General features: G+C 35.2%; 1 protein-coding gene across 2 annotated transcripts in view; it reads left to right on the forward strand.

Annotated features, from left to right (window-relative positions):
• The window catches only part of LOC145268854 (ATP-dependent RNA helicase A-like), a 250342-nt gene that overhangs the window by 148721 nt on the left and 81135 nt on the right, over positions 1-20486 (forward strand). For both annotated transcript variants that reach the window (XM_080124531.1, XM_080124532.1), the window contains exons 5-7: positions 9600-9702; positions 12938-13038; positions 18022-18161. In XM_080124531.1, the coding sequence (XP_079980657.1) occupies positions 9600-9702; positions 12938-13038; positions 18022-18161 (344 nt within the window). The remainder of the gene's footprint in view (positions 1-9599; positions 9703-12937; positions 13039-18021; positions 18162-20486) is intronic.

Consider the following 20486-nt stretch of genomic DNA (forward strand, 5'->3'; position numbering starts at 1 on the left):
CTTTCCTTACCCCCCCACTCTCTCTCTCTTTCCTTACCCCCTCCATCTACCCCCTCCACCCCTCTTTCCTCACCCCTCCACTCTCTCTCTCTCTCCCTCTCTCTCTCTCTCTTTCCTCACCCCTCCACTCTCTCTCTCTCTTTCCTCACCCCTCCACTCTCTCTCTCTCTCTTTCCTCACCCCTCCACTCTCTCTCTCTCTCTTTCCTCACCCCTCCACTCTCTCTCTCTCTCTCTTTCCTCACCCCTCCACTCTCTCTCTCTTTCCTCACCCCTCCACTCTCTCTCTCTTTCCTCACCCCTCCACTCTCTCTCTCTCTTTCCTCACCCCTCCACTCTCTCTCTTTCCTCACCCCTCCACTCTCTCTCTTTCCTCACCCCTCCACTCTCTCTCTTTCCTCACCCCTCCACTCTCTTTCCTCACCCCTCCACTCTCTTTCCTCACCCCTCCCACTCTCTTTCCTCACCTCTCCACTCTCTTTCCTCACCCCTCCACTCTCTCACTCTCTCTCTCTCTCTCTCTCTCTCTTTCCTCACCCCTCCACTCTCTCTCTCTTTCCTCACCCCTCCACTCTCTCTCTTTCCTCACCCCTCCACTCTCTCTCTCTTTCCTCACCCCTCCACTCTCTCTCTCTTTCCTCACCCCTCCACTCTCTCTCTCTCTCTTTCCTCACCCCTCCACTCTCTCTCTCTTTCCTCACCCCTCCACTCTCTCTCTCTTTCCTCACCCCTCCACTCTCTCTCTCTTTCCTCACCCCTCCACTCTCTCTCTCTCTTTCCTCACCCCTCCACTCTCTCTCTCTCTTTCCTCACCCGTCCACTCTCTCTCTCTTTCCTCACCCGTCCACTCTCTCTCTCTTTCCTCACCCGTCCACTCTCTCTCTCTTTCCTCACCCGTCCACTCTCTCTCTCTTTCCTCACCCCTCCACTCTCTCTCTCTCTTTCCTCGCCCCTCCACTCTCTCTCTCTCTCTTTCCTCGCCCCTCCACTCTCTCTCTCTCTCTTTCCTCACCCCTGCACTCTATCTCTCTCTTTTCCTCCCTGTCCCCCTCTCGCTCTCTCTTTCCCTCCCCGTCCCCCTCTCGCTCTCTCTTTCCCTACTCCCCCCCCTCTCGCTATATCTGTCATCTCCTACCCTTCCTCTCTTTCCTTACTCCTCCGCCTCTCGCTCTGTCATCCCTTACCCTTCCTCTTTTTCCCTTATTCATGATAAATTTTTTTTTTAATTTTCATACAAATCACTACTTGTTTATAATTGCTAGTAAAATATAGAAGTTAGTTGTCTGTGTGTATGTCTCCCTTAAAATCAGAAACTACACAAGGCACACCCACAAAGCGGATATATTCTTTTTAAGCCATGTCTTAGAAGGATGATTGACATTTTTTTTTTCTTTTTTGTTTCAGGAGGAGGAGGGGGGGTGCAGTGAGAATACAATTAGGAATTCAAGTCTTTTTCCATTTATCAATATCGACCTTTGTGTGATATTTTTTGCCGTAACATTTGAAAATGTACTAAATTTGTTTGTGTATGTGTGTGTCTCATTGGTTATAAGTCAGCAGCACAAAAATTAGGTCTAACAACAGTGAGATGGTTTTTCTTTTTCTCATATTAAACAAGTTAGCAAAGAAATTTTTAAAGAAAGATGTTGCATTTTTTAAGTCTTCTGTTTTGTTATGTCTACCTGCAACATCTCAACCGCGGAAGTGTGTGTGTTTGTTTTATAGAGTTCGGTATCTTTATATATTTGTATTTATAGCATTAACTCTTAAAAACTAATTAACCAGTCATTATAAATTTTTGAACACAACTGCTAACATTTTAAACATTGTCAAGAATTGAAATAATGTAATAAGGATTCTAGACATAAGGTTTAATATCTTGTTATTTTAATTTTCTTAAGAAGTAACAATAGTGCAAAACTGGCCTGTTTAATGAACATTTTACTAATCAGTGTATATATATATATATATATAATTATAAATATAAAAGCGAAAATATATGTATGTGTGTTCGCTTTTTCTGTGTGCCTACAAAAGGCTTCTTACAGAGAAGCGGTCGGTCGGTTCACAACTTTTTAAAACTTTTTATATCACATACAAATCGTAATATCTCACAGTTAACAACGAAGCTCGCCTGTCTATTTAATTTGCTCGATTTCGGGAAGATAAATATTCAATATTTGTCGCTCGCCGCATGTGGGTTAGTCTTTTTCCTATAACATCTTCGGGTGGGGGGGGAAGCGTTCAGCAGTAAATGAATACTGTCCCGCAGTCAAAACTTGACCTCATTTAAAACAGGCACCTGCTAAATCCAACTAATTAAATAAATTAAAACGTGTTTCCGTTAGCATCTCGCGCTGGGGCAATGGTTAACATCGCACGTTTTTTTTGGGGTTTTTTTTTTTTTTCACACTTTAATTTACAACTTTGTCTCAAGGGTTCGGGTTCGATCCTCATACTTACTTTTTTTTTTTTTTTACCCCCCCCCCCCCAAACACCCGGGCAATGCCGGGTACCCCTCACTAGTATATATATATATATATATATATATATATATGGTATGTTTAGAAGGCTAAAACAATGCAGGAATGTACAGTCGTTATGAGAAGATAAATATATGAATAATAATTCAATATTTTTTATTTTTTATTATATATTTTTTAATATATATTTATTCATCTATCTATATAATATATATTTATTTATTTATCTATTTAGGTAGATAAATGAATAAATATATATTAAAAAATATATATAAATAAAAAGAAATATTGAATTATTTATTATTCATATATTTATTTATTTTCTCATAATGACTGTACATTCCTGCATTGTTTTAGCTATTTTGAAAAAGAGAGGTACCTTTCTCTCGAAATTAATCAAAGTTCCACACCACCCACGGACTTTACATACACCGGACATACCAGCAACTTGGTAATAAATAATTATACATTGAAGTGAAGAATGATAGCCAAATAAAGGTTAGACACATCTGTTTGTTTTTCTTTTTTACTTCATCTTTTCCGGTCTTCCTCCGCATTGTTTTTGGCTTTAAAAAAAAAATATATATATATATATATATATATATATATATATATATATATATATATATAAAACACGCACACATTAACAATTTTTATACCTAAAGACACGAGTCTTTAATGCCTATGCAGTCATCAGTGTCAGAAATGATTACTGCTGGTCGGAAGATTCAAACTCGGTCACAAAGCTTCCCTTGGCTCAGTACACTAGCGTCTTTCATCCAGACCATGAGCAATTACTATGTAATACGAAGGAAATTAAGTATCTAAGAATATTTGGCAGGCATTCACAGTTCACACTTAAAGTATTCAATGACAGGAAGTTGGGAGGATGTTTTATATCTATATAAGTGAGAATGTGTGTGTATGTGAAGGCACTTCTCAACCTATATACTCAACAAATTTTTGATCTACAAACTTGAAATTTGGTATATAGGGTATTCAGACATGTGGAAAGCTTTTTAATTCTGTCAAGTTGGTCCAATGGTTATCGTACTTGATTCACTGTCTTTAGGTTTTGGTTTCAATCTCAGTTCGAGTATTTTTTTTTTTAAACTTAAAAGAAGTGAACTATTAAAAAAAAAAACACAATCTGCGTGCACGTCTCAGTTTCCTTGCATTTTTTTTTTTCCACTTCATTTTAATTTTTTTAATGAATTTAATGTTATGTTTAATACTTCTGATATTTCTGGTTATAATAAATCTGCATTAATTTAAATATATTGATGCATATTTCATGACCAGGCAACGCTGGTGGCCTGCTAGCATATGTCTGTATATCTATAAAAGTGAAAATGTCTGTATGTGTACATTCCCCTACCAAACTACTCTGTCAATTTTCAGTCTGCAGACTCGAGATTTGACAAAAATGATATTGAGATTTGAGAAAATCTTTTTAATCGGTTTTCGGCCACAAATTTGGCTGTGAAGGGGGCAAAGTTGAACTATTTGACCTTTGAAAACTCTACCAAACTCCTCCACCAATTTTGGGTCTAAACACTTGAAATTTTAGATGTACGTTACTTGGACATGGATCAAACTTTTTAATTTGATTTGAGCCCAAAAGGGATCAAAATTGGGCTCATCAAGGTTTAAAAAAAAAAAAAAAAAAATTCACTTCTGCGGTCCCTACCAAATTACTCAGCCAATTTTTGGTCTAAACATTTGAAATTTTACATAAAGAGTATTCAGACATGCAGCAAGTATTTTAATAAGTTTTGGACGAAAATTTGGCTGCCAGGAGGTCAAAGTTGAAAGAGTTGACCTTTGCAGACTCTACTAAACTTCTCCGCCAATTTTGGGTCTAAGCACTTGAAATTGTAGATGTAGGTTACCTGGACATGAATCAAACTTTTTTAATATATATATATATATATATATATATATATATATATATATATATATATATATATATATATATACCTATTTACTATGCCTCCCCACGGGACAGAGTTAGACACCAGGGTCGTTTTTTAATGTGGAGAAAAGGTACAAAAATAAAAATTGTCTCCGTCGTGAAGGATTTCTCCTCCACCGAAAGAGAACAAGAAATCGAAGTGCAGCATCTGAAGAACAGATACTACACTTTGATCTTGTCATAAAGTTGTGAACAGTACATAGGCCTGAGCAAAGCCTGGCTGAACTGCTAATATATATATAAATACATAAGACAAAATCAAATCGAAAGCATCTTCGGCTGACTAAAATTCTATTCTATTTATTAAAAGAATTTTATCAAAGTAAAAAAATTTTTTACATGAAAGCTTCTGATGAAGAAAGTTAAGTGTGTAGATAGTAATGGTGTTGATGACCGATTTGCAAGTTCTCTTTGTGTGCTTCCTTCCCCATTACCTAAGGAAGCTGGCAATGAACTAATTCATCATCCCTTTGTGCAATTGGAGAGGCACTGCTTGAATAAAGGGTCTCCTGGGAGGAATTAGATCTGATTTTAACCAAACCAGTCGATGCCCCATTTTTTTTTTTTTTTTTTTTTTTCTCGCTGCAAAAAAAATTACTGCCGTGTTTATTTCTTGCAGGATTGTTGAAATCGTAATTGTGTTAAGTGCTGATTAAAAATTTGTGGACTTGACGATTCAATAATGAAAAGTCATAAAATATTGATACAGCGTTCTTTGCGTCTTTTTCTTTGCACTATTAGTAAAATGCGAAACGCGTGATATATGGATATTGGGTGTGGCGTAGGTTTTTTTTTTTTTTTTTTTTTTTTTTTTTTTTTTTTTGCATAATTAGTATTGTGGAAATTGATCCGAGCATAACTCTTGGTGAAGCCGATTGTGTTGATAACCTGGCATGAATAAGATGAGAAGATTGTAAGAAGTTATTGTAGAAGAAATATAAGAGATGTGGTGTAGTAGGTGTCTCAGAATTTTTGTATGAATTTTTGACACCCCTAACACGAAACTGCGAATAAAATATAAAAAAACTCGTAATTTCTCTTTTAAAAGTGGGTTGTTTATTTTCTTTATGGATTATACTTCCAAAATAAACTATTAAAGTTGTTTTAAAAGTAATAGAAATATTTTTTTTATTTTTTAAAAAACAGTAATGCATTTTAGGAAGTCAATATTTTTCAATTTTTAGACTTTAAAAATCTATCAAAATGTTTCTATTGATTCTATTTTTACGATATTTTCAGGGTCAATGTGAAATTTTATGCTCTTTCCAATAAACCGAATATAATATTTTAGACAAACGTTTTTTTTTTGTTTTTTTTTAATTCACCCCCCCCCCATTTTCAAGTGTCTATTAAAAAGTAAATAATTAATTTACTCACCAAAGTTTTATATATCACAAATTGAAGAGAAAGGGTCAATAAATAATATATTCAAATTTAAAACAAAAAAAGTAGTGTTTTTTTAGAAATTTACCTGTAAAGTTCGAAGTTTAAAACCCTTTTTTTTAACCAAGTTGTTTGTTTTTTCTTTTGTTTTTTTTTTTTTGTTTTTTTTTTAATGAAACCTTGGTCCTTGCTCCTTTAATTGAAAAAAAAAAATTGGGGCTTGAATTACATTTTTCAAGTAGTTATAAGCTTGGAAAGACATGGGGTCGAATAATTCACGCCTCCCATTTTGTAAATATCTATAAAAAAGTAAATAATTAATTTACTCACCAAAGTGTTATAGATCACAAATTGATGAGAAAAGGTCAATAAATAATATATTCAAATTTAAAACAAAAAAAAGTAGTGTTTTTTTTAGAAATTTACCTGTAAAGTCTGAAGTTTAAAACCTTTTTAAAAAAAAAACACGTAGTTTGCTTTTTTTTTTTTTTTTTTTTTTTTTTTTTTAATGAAACCTTGGCCCTTGCTCTTTTAATTGAAAACAAAATTAGGGCTTGAATTACATTTTTCGAGGAGTTATAAGAAAGACGGGGTGGAATTATTCACTATTTTTCACGAAATTTCTGACACACCTACTGGTGTAGTACATGTTCGTTTGTCTGGATATCATTCTCCCAGGCATTACCTCCTTTTTCGAGGGGGGGGGGGGTAGTGTATTATATGTTCGTACCCACGCATCACAGCCTTTTTTGGTAGAGGGAGAATGATTAATATCTGTGTTGTTATGAGAACATTATTCCCTTGCATTATCTTCTCCTTTTTTGGTGGAGAAGGAAATGTGGAATCTGCTCTGTGTTCATTAAACCGTCCTCTTAGGTATTAATTCTTCTTTGGGAAGTAGATAGTATCATAACAAATGAACATATAAGAAACTATCTTCCCATGTATTACCTCCTCCTTGGGAGAAAGATAGTGTACTGTTTTGCAGTGATGATACCATCCTCTCAGACATTACCTTCTCTTTGTGGGAAGGGTGGGGTTAGTGTACTACGTTTCTCATAATATCCTCCTCCTAGGCATTACTGACACCTGAATGCATATATCACCAACAACTATTTGTTTCGTTCATTTATTCAGGCTAAAAATCCTGAATGATGTAAATGGATTAAAATAACAAATTAAGAAGGGCAGGCATCAAAAGCTTGGTTTGATATATAAAGTAATGTTAGTCTCTTTATCACTTCTTTGTCATCGATAGTTTTCATCCTACAAAATGAATATTTTCTGCATATATTATTTAATTAGAATTCATTATTGAGATGAGTATTATTTAATAATTTATTTTATTACAAACTATTATCCTCATCTTTATTAGTTGTTGTTTCACGATGTTTCGGACAACTATTCCTCTGGCCTTCGTCAGGTGGTAACCGCGACGGGATAGGAACTCAGAATCTCCTAACTACATCCTCAGCAATTACTACCATCCATAGTTGTTGTTGTCGTCTCACCACATTGTTGGCCAATTCTCACCTGGAACGGTTCCAGGTGAGAATTGTCTGAAGATAGCAGTTTCAATTCTACCTAAAGCCAGCCAGAGGCTTACTTGGCCAAAAACAGAGATACCTCAACAATAATTTAAACTTGCGAGATTTATGTCGTAATGCATATGAATTCCCATTAATCATTTAAAAATGATTTTCTTTATGAAAATAAAAACTACTTGATCAATTTACATAATTGTTGCAATACAATATCTTTGTTTGATCACGCGTATATACATCAAAAAGATTTTTCTTTATTTAAAAAAAATTTTTTTTTTCTTTTTCTTTTTTTTCGTTTTTCTTTTTTTTTCTTTCTTTTTTTCTTTTCTTTTTCTTGTTTTTCTTTTTTTTTTTTCTTTTTTTCTTTTCTTTTTTTTCTTTTCTTTCTTTTTTTTCTTTTTTTCTTTCTTTTTTTTTTTAATATTGGAGAATTCTGGGCCAGAACCAATTTTTTTATACGGCAGTTTTTTAAGAGGGTAGCCATTTGAAAATAGTTCTGACCGAAAATATTTTTGGAATGAATTCTTGCTTTAAGGCATTCATAAATTGACGTTTAAATTGAACCTCGTTTTTTTTTTATCAAATGATTGATTGTAAATACAGCATGCCATGGAACTCCACTAACTGGGCTCTACGGACAAATTTATCTTTAGCTGACCTTAGACAACTAACGATTTTATTTTATTAGCCAAACGCATATGATTTTTGGAATATGACATCGTTGTTTCATGACGAGTACTTGCATCATAAAGATTTTTTTTTTTAAATAAATGTAATTCTAAATATGCACCAAATTTTTTATTGACACTTGAAGATATAAACATTCGAATTTCTTCAGATATTTTTTAAACAGGCTTCGTTAAAAAAAAAAGTATATTCTATTAAACGTTTTATTGTTTGACTACTTTGACTTTGTTCGTTTAATAAAAAAGGTTGGAAAGACATTTTTTTTTTTTTGTAATGAGCTTTGGAAGATTGTCGGTGAAAGAAATACGATTTGCCAAAAGATAAGCATTTTATTCTTTCTAGTCGACATTTGAAAAAAACACTCGCAAATGCAACGGCTTTCACTCACAACGTAAAACTTTAACTGGAGCAGTTATGCATTTCCATTGTTAATTTTTTTTTATTACATTTTCACCCTAAACAAGGCACATTGCCACTTTGGTGTAAGAGACTACTATCAAGGACATAAGCTACTGGGATACTATGTAGGGAGTTGGGCAGCAAGATGTCGTTTCACGTTACACTTGAACTTCTGCATGTCAGTACAGTCGGGGAAGCAGGGATCCAGAATGGAATTCCAAAGTCTAGCGGTTCTGGGGGAAGAAACTACTGGAGTAGAAAGCTCTCTTACATCTAGGGATCTCTACTGCGTAGGGGTGGGATTTAGCTGCTTGTCGGGTTTGTTGAGGGTATTTACATCGTGGGGGTATTATAGGGGTAAAATTGCCACCAAATCATTTACTCGTGGAGGAGGACCCTGCATACTTGGCTTGTTTCTATTCACCCCAAACAAGGCACTCCTAGTACCACTAGAAACAAGAAACATAGTGCCATTTGGTTTAATCCCTCATACAGTAAGCATATTCTAATACATCATAAAGATTTTTCTGCATTTAAAAAAAAAAAAAAATTTTTTAATTGGGTTGAATTCTGAATAAGAAGCAAAGTTTCCCTCTTCCATCATTGGCATCGTCTTCAGTGATAGCACCATGCCTCCATTCTCCTTTCAAAAGGGCGTGAGGGTAACCACTGTGATCAACCACAAGGTTTTAAAAGTATGGTGGACCGTCTAGATAGACGAGATCACCAACAAGCATCAATACATCCTCTAGCGGGAATCTGATCCTGCATACGAGTCCAAGATGATCCATGGGTGGCTGCTCAACAATATTATTGCTGGTCACCAGACTTGTGACTGACCTCCTCACTCGACTGTAATCTCCTTGATTATTTCTTGGGTGTGATCGAGGTCAAGACCAACAAGCAGGGCCACGTCTTACTGCCATGGCAATATAATTTTGATTCCAATGTGTCATCACTTATAATGATTAAAAATTATTTGTCCGTAGATAGGCTTGGTTTCATCTTTTGAAAGCTCGTAAGTATAAATTCAAACAACTGACCTACCTAGCAGCAGGCTCGAATTCACAATCTTTTTGTAATCTATGCGCAATTTATTTTATTTTATTTATTTTTTTATTTTTTGCAGTTGACTGTTGGAATGGGTGCTGGGACGGCAGAAGGTGTGTCAAGTAGTGAAGTGTCAGGAGCAGGAGATAATATGGGAGACAGTGGCATCTCTTCAAGCGGTAGTAAGTATTAGTTTTTACGCACACACACACACACACACACACACACACACATATATATATATTAGTGACCTGGCAAGGCCACAGGGGAGACAATCCAATCGATTTAAACAAAAAAAAACCTTAGCAAAATTCATCCCAAAAAGGCAAAACTAAAGCTGACCTGCCAGGACACTATATACATATACAAATGTAGGCAAATTTTGGCATATTTTATTGGTTTGAAAATATAGTGTTTTTTTTTTGTTTTTGTTTTTTTACTAATTATCATAAAATTTTAACCATAGAATAGTATTATAAATCTTCAAAAAGCCTGCAAATTTTAAGTATTTTTTGTCCCATAGAACCAAAGACATGAGCATTTCAATATTCAATTTGGCTACCAGTATATATATGCCCACCCCACCTACCGACTGATGCTTATCACAATGGAGATCTCTTTTAGACAAAAAAGGTCACTTGCTCAATCTATCAAACTATATATATATATATCATGTATGCATACGATCATACAACGCTGGTCAGCCTACTAGTGTATATATTAGTGGCCTGGCAAGGCCACAGGGGAGACAACTAAGCAAAAAAAAAAAAAACCTTAACCAAAATTCATCCCAAAGCAGCAAAACTAAAGCTGACCTGCCAGGACACTATATATACAAATGTAGGTAAATTTGGACATATTTTATTGGTTTTAAAATATAGATTTGTTTTTTGGCTTGTTTTACCCATTGTCATAAAATTTTAACCATAGAATAGTATTATAATCTTAAAAAAAGCCTGCAAATTTTCATATAGTTTGATCCCATAGAACTAAAGGTATGAGCGTTTTAATATTCAATTTGGCTACAAGTATAGATATATCCATACCCCAAAACCTCTGGCTTTGATGGAGGAGAGACTAAAACTTCCTACTATTATTTCAAATGATCTGAAGGAGGTGAAAAAAAGCAAATGCATGAACCAAATCTGCTACGGCGCACTTGTGACATCACGGACCTTTGAAATAACGTTGAGATCACAGGGAGTTAATGACTGCAAAAATGTTGACGCAAAAACTGACCCCTCCTTGCAAAAAACAGCCCAGACGACAGTCAACTAATTAATCTTTTTGGCTAATTTTTCGATAGTTGTCAGAGAGATTGATCTTTCTAACAGTACCAATTTTGTTACGGTCTGTCGAAAGTTTTTGGAAAACACACACACTAACACACATTTCACCTTTTATATATTAGACTAGTGGGGATACCCGGCATTGGCCTGGTGTGTCGAGTAAAAAAAAAAAAAAAAAAAATCAAAACAACAGTAGGCAGCCCGGGTGGAGATAGATGTTTAAAAAAAAAAATGGCAGTAGGCAGGCAGGCTCGAACCCGTAACACAAAAGAGGAAAAACAAAAAACAAAAAACTTACGTCTTAGCTGATGTCTCCATCGTGCAACCAGAAGTTGCGAACGTCGAAATTAAACATAGTTAGTTGAAAGGAGACGATGACTTACAAAAATGGCGATGCAAAAAAGGACCTCTCCTTGTAATATGTGTTGTCCAAAGGATCGGGCTTTGAAACAATACTGGTTTGGTCAGGTTCCGACGTGTCTGTCGGAGCTCCAATCTCTGTAAGCCCCCCCCCCCTCGCCAATCTTTCACGATAAACACCCGTCTAGCTGAAATCACTGTCAATAATTTTCCCACTCTTTATCTGTGCCTAAATCAAAATGTAGATTCCATGAACACAGCTTGTTTCTTAGAAGTGCACGCCTGTGAAACTCTCCTCTGTTTGCCTGTTTCCCACCTGACTACAACTTGGATGTTTTCAAGTCCAACATAAACAAATTCCTGATGAGCCGCCCTCTAAAGTAAGACACTTTATCAAATCTCCAATACTAATGATTGCTTACTACGATACTATCCCATTGATTACTGTACACCCAATAACCCTTATCCCCGAGTGGTTTCCAGGCCTTGATAAGTGATGACCTCCATTAAAAAAAAAAAAACATGCAAGCACACACACACACACACACACACACACACACACACACACACACACACACACACACTTTGCTTGTATATTTTTACAATATTACCAAAGATTTTAGCTTATCATAGATTGTGTATAGATATAGAACCAGACCGAGTTATTTTAAAAAATCTAAATGAAGTAATTATATTGCCAATAACATGGTACAAGAATAACAAATGAAAATTGGATAATCAGCAATAAAGTTAGATTTGTCGGCTTAAATGCTATTTAGGTCCAACTTTTAAAATGGGACTGACATGATTTTATAGCTATAGAAAGAACAAAATAGGAACTTGTCTCCATTGCAACAATTTGTCTATGACAATCTGGTAACCTTGTTTGAATCTTAGATTAGGAATAGAAAACTATGCTGCAGGGCCGTGCGGTAGACAGAACAGATGGAGGACAGGCACTGGAAAACCTCAGCTGGTATCAAGTCAAAAAGAAAACCCTAATCAAAAAACGCGAGCAAAGGGAGATAAATGCTATTCTACGTTAAAGAGAACAGCATTTTTGTAAATCTTTCATGTTATTTCAAACTAGCGAGGCCTGTGGAAATTCCACAGGGGACTCCTTCATATGTAATATATAGATGTTGGCATTCTGTAGATGTTCAATGTAAATGGAGACGCTCTGATATTATTGTAGTTTTTTTGTTTAAACTGCAAAAGTATTTAAGCTAGCAAAAACTCTCAACAAAGCTCAGTTTTAAAGTACGCTTAAATGTGATATCTTAATTCTTGCAGATTTTGTATATATTATTATAATGTTCTTGCGATTTTTATATATTATAAACTTGCGATTTCAAAAAATAAAAAAATATATCTATATGACTTGAGTTCATTAGCTTGAATTAATATCCCAAACCTATGAATATATATGTAACTTTAGTTCTTTCAGCTATAACCAAAACTAAAACTTATGTGGAATTCTTGGTAAAATTATTTATAAAAAAAATAGGTTACTAAGGTGCCATCAGCTAAAATCGAAGTCAAAACCAAAACTTATGAGGAATTCTTGGTAAAATTATTTATTAAAAGAAATGGAAGTACATAACAATTAAACGACCCTGATGTAAGCATGACACAGAAAATAACACACATGCTATCGTAATATTGATGATAAATTTATGAATGTTATTTTTTTTTTCTTTATGTCATAAGTGTTTCTGTTTTCGTTTAAATGTTTGATTCAACTATTCAATCTTTTGCCTTTTTATAGGTTTTCCTGGTCTTGATTCCAATCGAGACATACCTGCTTATCAAAGAGGTCCACCAATGAGCTATTTGGATCGTCTGGCTGAAAAGCGGAAACTGGAAGAGGTATGTTCAATCTCTGTGTAAGGAATAATTAAAAAAAAAAAAATGGTATTTGTTTAGTAACATTTAGATGTCTATTTATTGAGATCGGGTGAGTATAGTCAATTTTTATGTAAAATTAAAAATGGGATTTTCTGGTTAGGGTTAGTGTTTCAACAGTGACTTCACACGGACAGGAAGTTGCCAGTTTCATGTGGCAGATGAGTATGCATGAGCTTCTTTTGACAGCAGAGAAAGCAGTTGGGTTTGCATACCTCCATCTCTTTCAGTTCCTGATGGAATCTCTTTGCTGCTTGTCACTCATTGAACCCAGGTTCTAAGAAAACCAGTCCATATTCGAAAGTCCTGGATATGACATTAAACTATATCCGATGGTGAGGTCCCAGCTTGCGGGCTTTGGGGAGTGCGGAGCTACCCTTTAATTGGCATTGCTCCTAGGTTCACTCTGACCTGGAGTGGTAATACCTGTTAGGGTCCCAACTATGGGTTAGATAGAAACCGACTTGAAAAAAAAACAAATATGTTCTATTAAAAAAAAAAATTTTTCTTCAAAATCACTGGATTTTGCATTAAATAACCTGAAAAGGGTTGATATGCCATAAACAACCAACCAACCATATGCGGAAATAGGTAGAACATCTTGACGCTTATGTTGCAGCCCAGGTTTCTGAAAATAGTCAGCATAGTTTCTGGCCTTATTATTGCCAAGAAAGCTCTTCAATACAAGAACAAAGGCTGTCCTTTGCTACCAGTTCCACTTTGTTTATTGGGTTTTTGAACTCTGGATCTCTGAGTTTCCGGATTTGAAGACCGTCTAAGATGTCAGCTTTCAACTTCTCCGGGGTCAATCATGGAAAAGCCTGGCACAAGTAAGTGAAGCAGTCACCATCCTTATCTGGGTGAACTGCTTGATTAAACCGAGATTGATGCGGAGCACTGAGAAGAGTATTCTGTCTCTGTCCACCGAAGGTTGTTTTTTTTTTTTTTACATAGGCATCCTCACATTATCAAGGCCAAGAGGCCACTCAAGGATAAGGGTTAAAGAGTGTACAGTAGAAATTGGACAATATAGTAATCATTAGTAATGAAAATTTGGTAAATTTGATAACTTATATGGAACGGCTCATCAAGAACTTATTTACGTTAGACTTGAAGATGTTGATGACGTTCTTTTCTTTGCAAGGCACCAATTCATTCCGTACAGGCCAGTCCTTTTTTTTTTTTTTGTGTGTATACTGAACAATTTTTGGAAGATTTTGGGGTTTTATGATTTTAAACTTATCCCTTTTCGACATATTCACCCAGAACTACCAGACCTGAATAGTTCTTGTCGTTAAAATAATCATTTCCAATCAAAATATTGCATTTTACCCTCACCAACTTCTAAAATGCTCTACGCAAGCGTAAATGTAGAAAAATGACATGTGGCCGTAGCAAGAAAAAAATTTGACCTGTTTGAACAAAACCAATGTGATTTTCTTTTTTAATTCAGCCTATTAGATTCGTCTTATATCGGCTGAAAAAAGCACAGACAACAAATTTGTCGCTCATCAATAATAATTCATATTATTTGGATTCTTTGGACTACTGTTCTCATCTTGAGTGTTATTTTCAATTTTTTTGTTGATGTAACCTCCAACATTCCTTAGGTGTATCTTGTCGAACTCATAAATCTTATATATATATATATATATATATATATATATATATATATACACACACACACACAGTAGAACCCAAGTAGACTGACTCTCCTGGAGGGTCAAAGTCAAGGAATGTGTCTGGCTGAGCAAGGAGAGAAGAGATGAACAGTGGGAGGAGGAAAAAGGCAGGCACAAAAGGACACCATCAGCAGCATCGGCAGAGCATGACAGAGGGTATCCCTGTGAGAAGTGCAGCAGAATCTGCTGCTTCCGCATCGTTCTGCTCAGTCACAGCAACAGTTGCCACCACTCATGACAACCTTCAAGCGCGATTCTCCATCATCTATCTAGACAGAAGGACACTGACAAAAGAACCTCAGGATACGGTGATCTCGGGGAATTTTTTTTTTTTTTTTTTTTTACAGATTACGATGTGGAATATAATGTTTTTCCGACCCCTGGTTATGGAATTTTCCCCGCCTTAAGGTGTTATTCATAATGTTATTTGATTATATACTGTACTGTATTTTGTTACAAATTTTTTATATGTACTGTATATAATTTTGCTTAGGCCCCGCCATATGGCGATTTCATCTTACGATCCCAACCCCGGAACGGATTAATACCGTATCCTGGGATTCTACACACACATATATATATATATATATATATGTGTTATATAGCCAGGACCCCTAGGCTGGGAACGATCGTAATTAGTACGTTCCCCGCTGCAGCAAAAACCCGGTAGCCGTCTTTTAGTGATCGTCTAGTTGTTTAATTTCTGGTTGTTATAGTAACGGCTAAGACGACAGAGTTATTTCCCCCTTGACTGTGCATTTTTCATTTCTCGACTTTCTATAGCTGTCATACCTGTCAAAATAAAGTTTCCGGCAAACCCGAATTTGAGATGCACACAAAGGTTAGACGTAACTCAGCATAACAAATCAAGACGTAAGATACACTGGCTTTTCATATAAAAATATATTTTGTTTTCAAATTATATTTTTCGTTTTACACAAAGATTGTCAAAAGTTCAAACTTCACCGTGTGGCTTACTGTTCATTTCAGTGATGGAGAGGGGTGTGTGGAAACGCTATACTTTCTACAGTCGCACGTTTCCTCCTCTTCTTCTTCTTCTTCTTCTCTCCTCTGCTTCTTCTCGTTAGATTCCAAACATCACCGCTTATATTGGCATTTCTTTCGCTTTGGCTTTTTTCCAATCCACACGATCTGTCAATCAACTGATCGATAATAGAACACGCGTTCTTTAGTCACGTTTTGACAATTTCTTTGCCGCCTCCTGACCTCGAACGATCGTCCGATTTATCTTCAGCTGACCGACACGTGAATTTATCACTCATGCCAATATCTATACTTCCAGAGCTTACAAGGAATGTCACGTTTCTTTGTTTTGTAAACAAAAAAATCGTCGTCCGATTTCTCTGTTTACGACGTAAGCACTTTCTCTTTTCGACTGGTGGACAATCGATTATTCGATGCCCACTCTTTTAAATCTTTTATTAAAGAAGTTTTTTCTTTTCAGCTATGTATCGGATGGTTCCAGCCATCCATTACATAACATATATATATAATTATTATTATAATAATTTTTAAACACCTATAGATACTAGTGTTTCATCCTTTCGGGAATCATCAATGCAGGGTGACACGATTACTGCCAATCAGGAGATTTGAACCCGGCTGCCACAAAGCTATCTCTGACTCTATTAAATAGGAACAAACCCTATGGTCAACCTTAACCGCAAGAAACATTGAAATTTAGACATTTATCCATCCATAGTGATAGTTATAACATCATTTGTTTATGTTAGTGTTGGGATCGGAAAAATCAGCCTTTTGGGTATTCGGTATCAGAATCAGAAAAAAATTTAGCCTATTTTCCAATGCCAAAACCAATTCCTTAAATTATCTTTATTTGATTTTGGTTCAAGAAATATTTTCCACTGATTGTAATAATAATGAATATTTATTGATTTCAAACTTCCAGTAAAACTAAAATCTCCAGATCATCCCCCCCCCCCTCACGGAGAAAATATATGCACATTTATGATGCATTTTTACAGTAATCAGGACAAAATAACACTTTTATAGTTAAATATTTATAGATTTATAAAAAATCAGAATCTGTAATTGTATTGGAATTGGAAATTTAGTACAGAATCTGGAAATTATTGGAATTGTCCCATCACTAATATATATATATATATATATATATATATATATATATTACTTCACTCAAAGTTCTCAGAAATCAAGGTACCCACTGCCTGGGGCTAACACTTGAACTCTATATGAGATACATAGATATTCAAATGTTCTATTAAACTTCTTTATCTTTCAAACACTGAGTTAGTAAAGAAATTGAGAACATAATTTTCCTCTCCCCCAATTAACCATTTTTATACATTATAGTGTATCTTTTATTTTGGTCTCTTGGTCTTACTGGATTCCAGGACAAGAATTAATCTAGTCTGGTGGAGGATCCAGCTTCGTGCTGTTACATGAGTTAACATCACTTAGAAGAAGGTGCACCATTCCTCATAAAAGCTAATATGGGTTAGCCATAGTAAGGATATATATTTAGGCTGCAAATATGTGATTTTGAATATTTGGTCAGGGTTTACTTCTATGGAAAAAGTATCCTCATGCCAGGTTGTTCTGACAAACCCCTGTACGGAGAGGCCTTAGGCACTCGAGGACAGTGTCTAGTAGGCATTCAAGTTATGTATATGTGGTAAGAAATCATGATGTGTAATAAGAATGTACGTCTAAAAACAAAAAATAGGTTTAATATCCTAAAATTCATACTAGAATTGTCCGCAAAGTATAAAGTATTTGGTAAAACCCTTTTTGGATGTTAGGGTTCAATCTTCTGTGTGGGTGGCACTGCAAATGCAATTGCAAATTACTTCTTAGGACTTCTGCCTAGTCATAACTAGGGTTGTGACAACAGCATATACTTTTCATTGTTTCGACTCTCGAGTATATATCCGATACAATTAATCAACCGAGAACTACATCATTCTATATAAGATATCAACGGATACACACTCGAGAGTCAAAACAATGAAAAGAATATGCTGTTGTCCTAGCTCTAGTTTTACTAATGGAACAAGAGCAAGCTACCCTTGTGGATTAATTAAATAGTGCTGTTTGAAATTTTGTGCAGATTCCCGAGTTTGACAAGATACCTGGTCAGAAATAGGTTAGCTTGAAAATTAGCGCCTAAAAAAAAAAAACGTTGAACACATGCCAACATGTAAAATGAACTTAAAATCAAATATTTTAATATATTTTTTTTTATTTTTGTTTTGTTTTTTAGTCAGAAGATCTTGATTTAAATGCTGGTATTCACGGTAATTGGACATTGGAAAATGCCAAAAGCAGGTTACATCAGTTTCTGCAACAAAATAAAATACAGGCCGATTATAAGTATTCTATGATTGGCCCCGATCACAATCGGTAAGTAGATCCACTTACTAAAGTGTAATCAGCACTTTCAAAAAAAAAAAAAAAAAAATTTAATTTCCATCTTTAAAAAAAAAAAATTTTTTTTTTTTTTTTAATAATTTTCTGTCTCCTATTTGATTTTTTTTTTTTTTTTTACTTAAATTTAAAAAAAATATCTTAATCCTATCTTCAAAATAATAATTTAAAAATTGCTATTTTTTTTAATTAAAATTCTTTTTTTAATCTCTATGCTCTATTTTTTATTATGAAGAAATCGATTTTCAGGTTGTTATATATATATATATATATATATATATATATATATATAATTATTTTTTTACTATAATAATTAAATTATATATATATATATATATATATATATATTACACGTATGTATATATAGAGTTAGGGCGATAAATCAAAGATTGGAACTTTTGGGTGGTGGGGTATTGGAATTCGAAAAAAAAAAACACGATTCTTTTGTCTTTTTTATTTGATTTTGTTTAAAGCTAAATCTTCCACTGCTGATAATAATGATAAAATAATAAATATTTATTGATTTGAAACAAGGAAAATTAAAATCTATAGATAGAGCACCCCCCCATCCCACCCCACAAGTGTATATTTTTACGCTTGAGAAAATATCTGCACATTTAACACAAGCTTTTATGTTAATCAGTGAAAAAAATAACAACTCTATATTTAAATATTTAGAGATTTATAAAGAATTGGAATTGGTAATTGTATCGGAATCAGGAATATTATTATAATTGTCTCATCATTCGTATGCATGTATTATTTTTTCTCGACCTTTCGAATAAACTGCCGCATATTTTGGTTCCTGTCCCCGATGGTCATACATCTAATCAACATGATATAAATGCGGGAGTGCCACATGGGTCTATCCTTGGACCTCTATTATTCCTAATATTCTTAAATGACCTCCCTGACAAAATTGTCTGTGAGATGGGTATATATGCTGATGACACCACGCTCTGTAACAGACATGACAGGAAAACAAATGAACACATATCTAAAGAAATGGCAGAAACACTAGAGGATGACCTCCAATCTGTAGTGGAATGGGGACAAAAATGGATGGTCACATTCAATGCTGCCAAGACTAAACTTATTGCCTTCAATAATTATAAGATCCCTTCCCTACCACCAAAATAGCAATGGCCAAAGACTCTTTATCTGAAAGTACATCTTTTAAACTCCTCGGCCTAACGTTCACAGGAAACACGAGTTGGAACAATTACATTGAGAGTATTGCCAGAACTGTTGCGAAGAAGGTAGGTTCTCTCTACCGTGCTAGAAAGTTACTAACGCCCGAAAGTATCCTGTACCTTTATAAGGCCACCTTTTGCCCATGTATGGAGTATTGCTGTCATATTTGGGCTGGTGCATCTGCTACTAGTCTCTCGCTCTTAGACAAGGTTCAAAAGAGAGTTGCGGACCTGATAAGTCCTGAACTGTCATTTAAGCTTCAGCCTCTGTCCCACCGACAAAATGTTACATCCCTCTGCCTGTTCTACAAGTACTTTAACAGTGAATGCTCTGACGAACTGCAAGCACTTGTACCCCCTTGATGTAAATACCCCCAACAAACCCAACAAGCAGCTAAATCCCACCCCTTCACAGTAGATCCCTAGGTGTAAGAAACCTTCTAGTAGTTTCTTCCTCAGAACCGCTAGACTTTGGAATTCCCTTCGGAGTTCCTGCTTCCCCAACTGTATTGACATGCAGAAGTTCAAGTGTAACGTGAACCGACATCTTGCTGTCCAACTCCCCACATAGTACTCCTGTAGCTTATATTTCTTTTCTTTTTTTTTTTGTAACACTTGATGAAAAAAAAAATCTAAATCATTAATTGTATTGGAATCAGGAAAGATATTAGAATTGTCCCATAATTTTTTTTTTTTTTTTGAACATGGGGATCACCACTTATCAAGGCCCGGAAGCCACTCGGGGATAAGGGTTATTTTGTGTACAATAATCAATGGGACAATATTGTAGTAATAGTTGGTATTGGAGATTTGATAAAGTGTCTTACTTAAGGGGGCGATTAATCAGGAATTTGTTTATGTTGGACTTGAAGACGTCCAAGTTGTAGCCAGGTGGGAAACAGGCAAACGGAAGAGAATTCCACAGGCGTGCACTTCTCAGAAAAAAAGCTATGTTCATGGAATCTATGTTTTGATTTAGGTACAGATAAAGTGTGGGGGAAATTACTGACAGTGGTTTTAGCTAGACGGGTGTTTATCATGAACACTTATAGTGTGTAGTGGCATGAATGATCGCCAATTTATGCGTGCTTCATTTTTATTAAGCTTT

The sequence above is a fragment of the Euprymna scolopes genome, chromosome 44 (genome assembly GCF_053919585.1).
Source record: "Euprymna scolopes isolate OS-2025 chromosome 44, ASM5391958v1, whole genome shotgun sequence".
Taxonomy (NCBI): domain Eukaryota; kingdom Metazoa; phylum Mollusca; class Cephalopoda; order Sepiida; family Sepiolidae; genus Euprymna; species Euprymna scolopes.